This window comes from Petromyzon marinus, chromosome 2 (genome assembly GCF_048934315.1).
Source record: "Petromyzon marinus isolate PM22_M1 ecotype Great Lakes invasive population chromosome 2, UKy_Petmar_22M1.pri1.0, whole genome shotgun sequence".
Lineage (NCBI taxonomy): Eukaryota > Metazoa > Chordata > Hyperoartia > Petromyzontiformes > Petromyzontidae > Petromyzon > Petromyzon marinus.
Genome location: NC_133668.1, coordinates 7,724,572 through 7,736,659, shown reverse-complemented (window position 1 = coordinate 7,736,659; position 12,088 = coordinate 7,724,572). Strand labels below are relative to the sequence as shown.

The following is a 12,088-nucleotide window of genomic DNA, read 5'->3' as shown; positions in this document are numbered from 1 at the left end:
CTGTTCAGTATAATCCCAATTGAGTTATTTGCCCAAAGCGTCACCCAATTTTATATACATTTGTAGTATTTTAAGGTAGTGAGATTTACGAATGACTTGAGTTTCTTGTTTATAGTATACATCGATGATTTCAAAAAAACATCGAGGGTTTTATATGTGGATGTGTTTTCTTTTGATATTCCTACCCAAGACCAACAGGGACATCAGATGCGCCTCTGTGGCCGTCTAGAACGCTCTCCTTCCGAAGCCCCTAGGAGCTATGCACATCCAAATATAGATTGAAACCCATCTCTCTGGAACTGTTTTTTTTATGTTTAGCACGGTTGGCTACGTACGTTTGCGAAAGAAGTTCAACATACGAAAGTACGTACGGTACATCTGGGGAATGTGGTTTTAGTGTCTAACTCATACCTGTCAACCCATTCAGTTTACCCGTATTCTTGAACAGAGAAATTTAGTTTTCAGGCCCATACGGTGTACAGCCGTTTCAATACGGGCAAAAAAAACCGTTTGTCTTTTTGTTTGTGTTTCTCCCTTGTGATGGGACTTTGTAGGGTGACCGTTGAGATTTATAAGGGCACGGGGTGACCAACAAGGTCATCTGTAATAAGGTAGGACACTGATAAGGGGCCGTCCATAAATGACGTCACGCACCTGGGGAGGGGGCAAACATTTGTGACGATGTGTGACGAGAGGGGGGGGGGATGTTTGAGAAATGTGACGTCACATCAAAATGCGCAACTTTAAATAAATATAGACAACACGTTCAACTTAATGAAATATACTTTTTTATAAATGTTTTCTCCTACAACATCAGAGTGCAGCGCCACATTAAATACGCACTACAATGACAATAGTTTAAAGCGATTTGAAGCATGTTTTATTTTTGGGGTGGGGGGGGCAGAGCTTTGTGACGTCATATTTGAAGGGGGGAGGTCCAAAATTGCGTGACGTCATTTATGCACGGCCCCTAAGGTGTTGACAGCTCTGCCAACTAAGGACTCACAGACACAAGCATTGACCCCCCCCCCTCCTCCTCCTCGAGAGGTCGAGAGCCGCGCGTGTTGACGTCGCGTCGTGCGTGATGACGTCGCAGGGCGCGTGCAACGTCACCGCGCTGCCGGGGGTAAAAAGACGAGTCGGGGTTCAGGGGTCACCGCGGTTCTCGTTCAAAATCGGTGCCTGGGCGGGAAAAAAAAAAGAGGCGAGATTTGAGAGGCTCGTGTCTGCCCCGAGTTTTGTGTGAGAGAATATTTTCGTTGAAGTCGTTCTATTTCCTTTTACCCCCTCCTCCCACCCACCACCCTCACTTTTCAATCCTTCAAGGTGCGGACGGTCGTACAAACAAGACGCCATGGAGTTTGCGGGTGAGCCCCGGGCGATGTTTAAAGTGAGGGCGAGGCGAGTAGGCCCGAGGGTTCGGGCCTACTCTCCTTGCGCGGAGTGCTTTTTATATTTAACTCGATGTAATTATTAGCTGCGTTCTAGTTTGTTTTATTGCAACGGGGTGACGGCTTCCAAGGACCGAGATGGTCTCATTCGCAGGAGTGATTTGGGGCACGAGGCAATTGTCATTCGTGTTATTGTACTCGTAGACTAGGAATCGTGCCCGAGTACCATGATCTTAAGAACATTTTCTTGCTGTGGTTTTCACACCTTATGATGACGATGATTGCTGGTGTTGCAGTCGAAACGTCGTGAGAATTGTATTGTTTTATATATATTTTTATTTTATTGTTTCCCTTCTACGCGGTGACTTTACCGATAGAACAAAGAATATGATGCAGAAGATGTTCGGCCACCTCCCATCAGTCAGGAACATTGGGGTTGCCGTCTTAATTGTGACTGCCGTGAATTTGCAGTCCCTCACCCACATCACCAATCATTACCAAATACATTAAAGGAGGTACAAATGGAAAGCACCTTGTAACCGCAGACGCCATCAAATATCTTTTCAAACTTGGCATGCAAACTTGATTTGAAGCTTTAGTGACTGCAGGAATTACTCTTTGGTTCTTTCGGTAAAGTCACGTAGAAAGAACATAAATTGGATAATAGAATACGACGTTTCGATTGCAACACAAGCAATCGTCATCAGGTAGAAAACAAACCTAGTAAACTTAGAAATATAATGCAATACAACACAGACAGTCGGCTAACAACAGTTAACACCCTACCTGGTTGATTACGTTCTTCCAAAGATTGCTAAATTTGAGAGAGACAAAAGAGAGACACGGAGACACACAGGCAGTCATAAGCAGAGAGAGACAACACAGAGACACACGTTGTACCTGATGACACATGTGTGTCTCTCTCTGTGTCACTGTGTTGTCTCTCTCTGCTTGTGTGTCTGTCTGTGTGTCTCCGTGTCTGTGTTTTGTCTCTCAAATTTAGCAATCTTTGGAAGAACGTAATCAACCAGGTAAGGTGCTCACTGTTGTGTTAGCTGACTCGCTGTGTTGTATTGCATTATATTTCTAAGTTCACTAGGTTTGTTTTCTACCTGATGACGATTAATTGTGTTGTAATCGAAATGTCGTATTCTATTATTTAATTGATTTTCTTTCTATGTGACTTGACCAAACGAACCAAAGAGTACTCATTGTTTTTTGTTTAATATAATTTTATTGTATTTCTACATACGTGACTTTACCAAAAAAAACAATGAGTAATTTTATGCAGTCACGAAAGCTTTAATACTTTATTAACCAAAGAGTACTCAGCATACAGTTATAAACACGTCCATTTTTTTCCGACATACGAAAGAAAGAACTTATTACCCACCCTGACCACCAATGTCCATGCTTCAGTCGCTCTCATTTTGCACGTGCAGGAGCAGAACCGATGACACTGGGCTCCCCCACGTCTCCCAAGACCGTGGTGGGAACACAGTTCCTTCCAGGCTTCCTCCTGGGGGACCTCCCGTCCCCGGCCACTGGGCAGCCGCGCTCACACCACACCCCCACCACCGGCCTGGAGTTGCGTTCCTCTCCCTTCACAGGTGCGTACGGAGGATGGCATGCTACAGCAGCAGAGGATTTACACAGCTTTCTGAAACCGGGATTTCGAAGCCAGGATCTCGGTGGGTCCAGCTCGGCGCTGTGACCAACAAATACCCGGCCACTTTCGGTAGACTGCATTTGGATGCCATGCTGGCGAGATGCTAATTAACTCGCCTGCTGTGCAGGAGGTCGTGGGTTCGATACCGACCGTGATGCCTGTTTATTTGGAGTTTGCATATTCTCCCTGTGGTTCGTGTGGATTTTTCTCCAGGACCTCCAGTATTACCCTACACATTTAGAAATGTGCGTTTAGAGTATTTGGCTGCGAGACATCTGCACATGATTCGTCAAGTTATCATTTGTGGCCAGGTCGCTTCTGAAAAAGAGCTCTATAGCTCAGTGGGCCTTAACTGGTAAAATAAAAATAGTTTAGTAAATATGTACTGGGAGCGATGCACATGAATCGGCCGCTGATGCTCTTGTTCTGTTCACAGGTCGCTCCACCCCACAAGCAGCTCTGCCTGTGACTAAGGACAAGAGTGGTGCCCCTCCTGTGCGCAGCCTGTATGATGACGTGCAGCCCTCGCCCCTGCAGGCTCGCAACAGGGTACGGGCACATCACTCTGCGTGCGATAAAGTATGCTATGAACATGCCCTTCAGTTCGTAACATACCCTTTAGAAAGTGGTTTGGAAGGAAAATGCAGTATCACCTACTCAGAGGAACTGCATACAACAACGACAATGTGGATTCATATATATTCAATCGTTTCTCAAGTCCCTCTACAGAAATACTCAAATTAGAAAAAACTTTGCCGTGAAAACTAGTTTTAGTTTTGAAATGGAAGTAATACTTTTGTCCGTAGCACTTGTATTTAGCTGCTGAACACAGTGGAAGCATCAACTAACATTATAAACGTCTACTATATCTATTGGTTTCACATTTAATACCACTTTCTTTTGTTACTTGGACAACTATTTGTTTTCCCCAGAAATAAATGACAAACTAACATTTTCTATTATCACAAATTATGTTCCAAGGATTTTAAGTATCCTCTTAGTTGGAAACGAGATTTTGAATCATTAGATTTTATTTATCTTTAAAAGTATAGAAAATGGGTGTTATAAGTTAAAGTCTATATTAACCGTACGCTTAATACAACTCGTTTTGCATTATTCCAGTCCTGTGTATATTTCAGCATCGAGGTAGGCATGTGTCTGAGATACTGCCTGTGGGATAAAGAATTTGTACAAAAAAGTACACCTTTCCGGACAAGCTGTGTTTTACTTTGCAGATGAACACTTCGTTGCATCACACGCCGCTTTCTGGGAGTGTGGTCAGGACTCCGGGCTCCAACAAGACAGCTCTCGGTCTGAAAAAGTCACACTTGCAATTCACGCGAGGGCCATGTATAATTTATTTAAATCCTGACTGGGAACACTTGTTATTTTCAAGCTGTGAGAGATAGCTGACAATAACTCTTGTGTTTCTCTTACATCGTTTATTTTCTTTAGCTGCTGCGGGAGTTCAGCAACGGGAAAACTGCGTGTTTAGCAAAAACATAATGTGCTAAAATATATGGCAAATAAATGAAAAAAAAAACTTTTTTTGAGCATGGATTTTTTTTTTATGTGGATGAAATGTGAATCAACAAATAAACTCTTAATTTTCTCTGTAGCACAAACACACATGTACTGTGCATTGTCCATTTAATTAAATGCGTCGAAAAACTGAACATTGCTGAGAGGCCGCTGAATGGCTCAAGGCAATTTGTCTGTATTTTTGTATTTGATGTCATCTGTTGTTTGTCTTGCCCACGTGCAATCGCTGTATATATATAAAATGGGTCTTACTGGATTCCACGTTGATTGCTTTGCATAAGGGCAAGTAGAGATCCCCCGTTGCCATGTTTGGGTTCTTGCTGCACAGGTTCAAGCAGCCTCTTCAGTCCTGGAACATTGCCCTTGTCACAGCCGCGCGCAACACCTCCTTCGCCAGCCCAGCTGGATCCGTTCTACACACAGGGCGAGAGTCTGGTCTCCAGCGACACACTGGACCACACCTGGGTTACTGTCTTTGGGTGCGTCTTGCCTGCTCTGCCTCATATGGGCACCACGGATGGCGAGATGTAACTGCCTCGTCTGGTATGCATGGGGTCGTGGGTTCGATCCTGACCCTCGCACCTGTATATTTGGAGTTTGCGTGTTCTCCCCGTGGTCATGTGGATTTTTATCCAGGACCTCCAGTTTTTCCCTCCATATTTAGAAACGTGTTTTAAAGCATTTGGTTGCAATACATTTCCAGATGATGAACCACTTCGTTGAGCTATTAGTTGTGGCCAGGTCACTTCTGAAAAAAGAGCTATATAAGCTCGGTTGACCTTACCAGGTAAAATAAAAAGGTTAGTTTAGTAATATGTGGAACATTGTTAGAGCTCCTGTCACTGCTGCTGTGGTCACACTCGAAGGGTTTACATCTGCACATTCACGGATGCATCTTACCTAAGCTTAAATTGGTTTAAGTGGGCTGGAAGGGATGATGGCCATTGGGCGAATGTCAGCCAAGGGAGGGAACTCTCGTCTGAGAGCCTGTCCACCGTGGAGATGGGTCGATTGAAATCGTCCCATGCGTTGGTGCTAGGTGAATTGTTATGCAGGACCAATGTAGGTGACAGCTGCTTAAGGAGGCCTTTGTTTATTGGTAGATAGCGCCCTTTGAATGTGTGGCCTTGTTTATCGTTGCTTTTTTTTTGGTAGAGAACACCAATGACAACATTACAACTGATACGTGGTCACTGAGGCTTTGACTCTTAAGCACGTGCTGTTTTCTTTTCACAGGTTCCCACCTGCATCTGCCTCTTACATTCTCATGCAGTTTGCTCAGTATGGGAACATCCTCAAGCATGTGGTGAGCTGATTTAAGTGATTGTTCACTCCTAACCCTATTTCCAGTGATGTTGGTTGCCAACTCTGTGATCCCAGCCTGAGGAGCTAATTTAGCTAACAGAGGGTTTGTTTTCATTATTATTTCTTATGATGATGGTTGCAACTTTTCAACTTAATACGTTGGTTCCTCATTTGGATGGCTAGTTTGTATTTCTCTGGATTTCAGCTAGCTGACGTCAAGAGAAATTAGCAAAGTAGGACCGCAGACAGGGCAGGCACCAGCTATCACCCACAGACAACAACTAACAGAGATTAACAGCCACTAGATGGAGAATCTGCAGCTAAAGGGAATGCGCAGCAGTCCTTTGAGATAACGTGTCCTTTTTAGATATTATTTTGCTGCAGCCAATACAGCCTGTTAAGTTTTATATTTCCTCATAACAGCATTTTACCTATTCAAACAAACCCCCAGAGGCATGTGGTTAATGGGGTCGTGTGAACGTATGCAGATGTCGAGCAGCGGGAACTGGATGCACATTCAGTACCAGTCGGCCCTGCAGGCGCGGAAGGCACTAAGCAAAGACGGAAAGGTCTTTGGGGAATGCATCATGGTGGGAGTGAAGCCGTGCATAGAGAAGGTACGGCGGAGTGCGGCATCTTGAGTGTCAATGGCAGTCGCGTGCTTTGTTGCTCCTATGCTGGGTGTGGCTTTAGCCAGTGATTCAGTGGCCTTTAGCAAGCTAAGAGCCTTCTGATCTGAGCCGTAATGCAATTTGACGGCAGTATTTTATCGTTTCACTTTTAATACGAACTAATTTATTTAGTTTTGCCTTTGAATGATTGAAGGTTTTGTCTGTTACTCAATAGCTACTAATGGATAAAATATTAATGTCAATTAAAAAATTGGTCATCAGTATTTTCTTAAATGTAATTATTACTAGGGTCCATGATGTCAAGTGCATATTCTAACTCTTAGGAAGAAGGTCCATTGCCAATTATATATATTTTTTAAGGCAATGTGTTGCATTCTCTTGAGATGATTCTGATTATCATTCGCGACCAATAACAGTGGCGATTATTTGAACTAGTCCTGGGCCTCCCCTAGGTCGACTCAGTCTGAAATGAGTACCTGGTATGGTGTGTAAACATCAGACTGGAAAGACAAAGGTGACCAAGTATGGTGTTGGCCAGCCACCCCCTGGTGTGCCACAGTGCCGGCCTTCATAGCTGCTCGCTAACAGCACTTGCCCCAACAGTGTGTTCGAGGCTATGTGGGGGAGGATCTTCGCTGTTGTGTGCTCGGACACTGTATGCGTTGGGTGTCTCAGAACGTGATGGAGAATGGAGAGGCACACGGCTACCCGCCTCTCTCGGGCTTCACCACCCCCGTGCAACCCCACGCAGCCACCCCCGCCGTCCCCATCGCGTCTACGACACCGCGGCCCTCCACCATGCGTCCCATGACCGGGCGAATCACCACGAACGACCTGCAGGTGACGCCGCAAGTACACGAACACGTGGGAGTTTTGCACAAACATGCTCTTAGTGTCCAATAGGGTTGGGCTCGTTGGAATGTTTCTTCAGGCTGTGGCAAGTGAAAGTATATCTGTGGCACATTCCTTAGGTAGGTTTTAAAAATATATATATATTTTGTTTACAGCCGTGTCTGTTTCCCCCCCCCTGCATTTTCCATTTAATCCAGCCAAGTCTCACATGCAAAGCCGATTTATTGTCACGATGGGATCATTTCTAATGAATGTGTTGGAGAAATACTCTAGCAGTAATCCATTCCTGCTTGCATCTTTTTACTCTATTTGTAGCGTGTTGTTCGTGCACATTAACATTTCAAGAATTTTTTATTTTATTTTAAAGAACAGCAAATAAAAATCTACTTCGGAATATTTTTTTCTGATGGATTTTAAGCTGCTCCGTTTTTACAGAGTAGCCTGCTCTCGTGAATACTCTACCTTGGCGTCATGTGATCACGATCTTGGTACCCCAATTGTGAAATTATTTCTGAGCTTCGGTTTATAGATCTGTCATCGTTAATAATGCATTGTGTATGATATCCCCTGATCAGCTCTACATGGGCTAGTTTTTGTCACTTTGAGCTGGAGATGTAACAGGTTTAACGTGAACGTCTTTCGTGTGCTTTGTTGCTGCACAGGTGGTGAACGACAAGCAGGTGCTCAGCAAGGATGATGGCATTCTCTCCAAGGCACTGGAGTATGTCTTTGGCTGGTGACCCTTGACCTTTCAGTAGCCAAAACTGCAGCCGTGGTTCGCATTCATTTTAAAAACATGAACAGACGCGTCGCGCACGCACACAAACGTACAACTACATACATACACAGACATCGATGTTGATACTGGTCCGTTTGAGGAGGGAATCCTACCTTCTCATACCTATCGTGAGCTGGATTAATTGAGTTACTTCCCAAATACTTGGACCCATGTTGTAACATAGCCTGTTTTTTTACTATTACACTGTACTCACAATATAAACTTTGCAAAACTAATAACTTTTACTGGAGCTCATAGCTGCTGGAGGGTTATGGGGGGGGGAGGGGTTCAGAAATTTTGTGAAAGGCTTGATAAGATTGTCCCAAAATGACGTCCGGTCGAGCATCTTGTTTCCTGCTTATCATTGCAATTTATATTTTTCTGTCCCTATTTACAATAATGGACAAGAGGTCGCACACAACCCTGAGTTTATCGTTGAGCAGATAACAACTGCTGCCTCTGCAAAGTTGGATGGACATGCGTGCCGGTGGGTGTATTAATCGGTGTTCTCGTCCAGACAAAGCGGACACTGGGAAGGAAGTGAAAACCTTACTGTCTGCTCACCCACTGGGGCATATGGGTGAGGGGTTGCAGCTGCATTTATTTGGTTGTCAAGAACCAAAATGTAGGTTAATTTTCATAGTTGTTGGCCACTATCATTGCCATTGTAAGTGAAATCCACACATGTTGTTTTGCATGAGAAAGAGACAATGATGATTGAGGCAGGCCAGGTGCAATTATGGGATGCTCCAAGATCACTTGGCTGCAATAGGCATAATTGGCTGCGTACATAATGTTTTTTTATATGGTTATGTTATTGACAAGCCTGTTTTGTGACATGGATTTGAATGACAAGTGGAATTCTCAGAAATCGAATTTAAACCACACGAAGTATACGTTGGTTCGAGAGCATCCCGTACATGTGTAATTGTAAAATTGTATTTTTGCAACACAGAAAAATATAACACCTCTCCATTAGTCAAGTTTATTGTCTTCTATCCCTATAAGTTTGCTCTAGGCCAGTGTAACTTAGGCCACTGAATTGTCCACTCATCTTGAGCTTTGTCTCCCAATTTCTCAGTATTTGTTTAAACTTCAGAAAAGTGTCTTCAGTGTGCCTTCTCTAAACCATTTCTCAAAGACCTATTCCGAAATCCGTCTGTTAAAACTGAAAGCACTGCTGGACACTCGCTTTAGCAGTGTTTATACAGCTTAGGAATCCTGTTTATAGAGGCAGCAGTTATTGTTTTTGTGACCGCCAGAATTCGAATATTTGAAACTACTGCTGATTTCCCGAGGCTTGCGCCGCTGAAACAAAACTTTGAGCTTTATCTCGGTCCCATTGTCTGTGGAGAACACTACAGCCTTTGTTATGCCATACAGCTTGTGGCAGCACTCGTGCTATCTGCTTAGGTTAACTACCCGAAAGCAACACATCCCCTAAGCTGCATTAAAGTAATGGGAGTTTTTAAAATTATCTTGTAATATTGTGAAAGAAGCCGATGGATAGTAACAAACTACGCTCCCACTTACGTACCGCCTTATCTCCGCTTATGTGCAGCGGCAAATGTTACCGTGTTGCGTTGGATACGAGGGAGTGTTTTTCCATGCTGGAGGATGTGGGTCTGATGCGATACAACAGAGCTGTCGGCTGAATGTTTCTATACTTAATTCGGGGAAAGCTTTTCTATGTTTATGCCTTTGTGAGTGCTAACAAACGGTTGTTTAAATCGACATCTTCAGCTCAACAGTATACATGTTTGTGTAAATACAATTATGTTATTAAGCTTAAACATGCCCAACAACCACACTCACAGCTGGCATTCTGGAGGCAGCTGTGGATGGGGACGACCTGCGCATGCTTTCTAGAGCATTTATTTTCCCACACGAACGCCATTACCTCCGTTGAGAATGAACCATGTGAATATAACTTTAGGTTTATAATCAAAATGGCCTGTTTTAAAATGCATACTTAGTAAAATATGTGGGGGGGGGGAGTTTGAATCTTGGAAAAACATGAATTAAAAACATGCATGAGTGAATTTGTTAATTCAATTTAACAGTGAGATTGGATTGGTAATATGGTATGGGTAGGTAGACATTGCTCTGTATATGGACATCATGTGAGATGGTTCTCGTGCTACTTTTCTGGACAAACCAGATCAATATTGCCACACATCCTCCCCATGCAATACAGATGTGTGGTTTCTAAGTGAACATTCACGATCCCATTCTTTTTACAAAGGCTATTTTATCAATTCGAAGCATAATTAATCGTGTATCTATAAACTGGCACGTGCTAAAGCGGCGTCGATTCATCTGCCCAGTGACTTGAGCAGCATCCAACGTTGACGGGGATTTACAGGAATACGTTTACATTTCACTGTGATGCTGCAAGCCACCTGTGTTTCTGTTGTAATCGCCCAAGTGTTTACGTCAATATCGGAACACTGTCTAGACTTGGCATAGAGGGTCCGAGAGAAACTTGATTGTAATGCCTTCATCTTTACCGTCCCCACTGTACATGTGGTCAGATTCTGCTGGAGGGCGCGGGAGTTTTTAATTGCACAATGTATATTTATGTTACGTCAACATTAAATATTGATTGACTTCAGTCGGTGGTGATTACTTTTGGGATTTATTGTGTGGGTTTTATACGACTGTTTTTAGGGGCTTATCAGTGTTTGCATTTGTGCTTGAGACCTAACGTTTATCTTTAACGTGGTGCATTACAGTCACGTGTGAGGTAGACAGAGCCACCCACACGCATAATAAATAATGGACAGATATTTATCTTTCGTAAGCACTTAATACCTTAAATTCTTAGGTTTCTAAATTGTGTATTTGGTCTTACAGAACTTTGTCGCTATTACAAAGTATATGTCACGTGAGAGACCTGAACATTTATCAACTATTCTACAAATTAAAGTTTATCTGATTTACTTTAAATGGGGACATGCAGAGAATATTTTTTTTCTTTTTTCAATAATGTCAAAGCTGCGCCGTAACATCATCCAGGATCAATCCGGTGATACCGCCCAGCTGCAGCACGGGTGCACAGTTCGAATCTTGCGGCCACCCTGGTTACTTCTGCGGCGTGTAATAACCATTCAACGAAACAAAAACACGCCACCCGTTTCACAGTGGACGTTAAAGATGCCGTGACGTAATTCGCAAGCGTAGGCCACTGCTGGCGCCATGGTCCATATTAGAAAATTACCTGCAAATTATTCTTATTTGAATCTACGCCGCGGCAATTATCGCCCCTTGTTGCCAAAACTTGACAAGATACCTGAAAAAGACGTGACTTGGTGAGGCTTTCTTGGCGAAACAAGCGTTATATATAACGAATCTACTGCTTACTGTTGGATGACTCAAACTCGGGTCGCCGGGTTCATAACCACTGCGCCATCGCTCTCCACACACTTCACACAAAACACACGATGCCTCGTGAAAGACCCTACGCAGGAGATCTTTCGGCTTTGGTCTTCCACGAAGCTCATGGTCCATCCTAAATCGCATCCGCACAAACTATAGCAGATGCGGAAACATGATGCACAAATGGAAAATAAAATTAAAAACTCTCCAGTATGCGACTGTGTTCATTCAAAAACAGACCGTGTACAATTTCGATTTAAACCTTTCATGACTGCAAGGATTCATCTTCTTTGGTTCTTTCGGTAAAGTCACGTAGAATGAGAATACAATAATAAATTGATAAAATAAAATAACAATAATATTCTCACGACGTTTCGGCCACAACACAAGCGGCCGCTTGTGTTGTGGCCAAAACGTCGTGAGAATATTGTGTTATTTTATTTTATCAATTTATTATTTTATTCTCATTCTACGTGACTACCGAAAGAACCAAAAAAAAAGATCGTGTACAACATATAACGGTTCAATGCCCGAGCCACAA

At 43.3% G+C, this 12,088-nt stretch overlaps 1 protein-coding gene across 2 annotated transcripts; it reads left to right on the top strand.

The window, feature by feature from the left end:
- Positions 1-1,071: 1,071 nt before the first annotated feature.
- NUP35 (nucleoporin 35) lies at positions 1,072-10,783 on the top strand. 2 transcript variants are annotated; one of them, XM_032965097.2, is made up of 10 exons: positions 1,072-1,367; positions 2,395-2,422; positions 2,834-3,001; positions 3,497-3,609; positions 4,296-4,371; positions 4,931-5,081; positions 5,839-5,908; positions 6,396-6,524; positions 7,215-7,379; positions 8,054-10,783. In XM_032965097.2, exons 3-10 carry the CDS (start codon positions 2,845-2,847, stop codon positions 8,129-8,131), a joined length of 939 nt encoding a protein of 312 aa, XP_032820988.1. In that variant the 5' UTR covers positions 1,072-1,367; positions 2,395-2,422; positions 2,834-2,844; the 3' UTR covers positions 8,132-10,783. The 2 variants fall into 2 exon arrangements, with proteins under 2 accessions (XP_032820988.1, XP_032820978.1); XM_032965087.2 differs by lacking the exon at positions 2,395-2,422 and having other exon boundaries at positions 1,074-1,367.
- The last annotated feature ends 1,305 nt before the right edge of the window (positions 10,784-12,088 follow it).

What these genes read in the sequence shown, in the direction of transcription:
- NUP35 (XM_032965087.2), top strand. An exon ending in GCGTTCCTCTCCCTTCACAG is followed by an intron (nt 3,002 to 3,496) that starts GTGCGTACGGAG and finishes TTCTGTTCACAG; the next exon opens with GTCGCTCCACCCCACAAGCA. An exon ending in TCACCACGAACGACCTGCAG is followed by an intron (nt 7,380 to 8,053) that starts GTGACGCCGCAA and finishes GTTGCTGCACAG; the next exon opens with GTGGTGAACGACAAGCAGGT.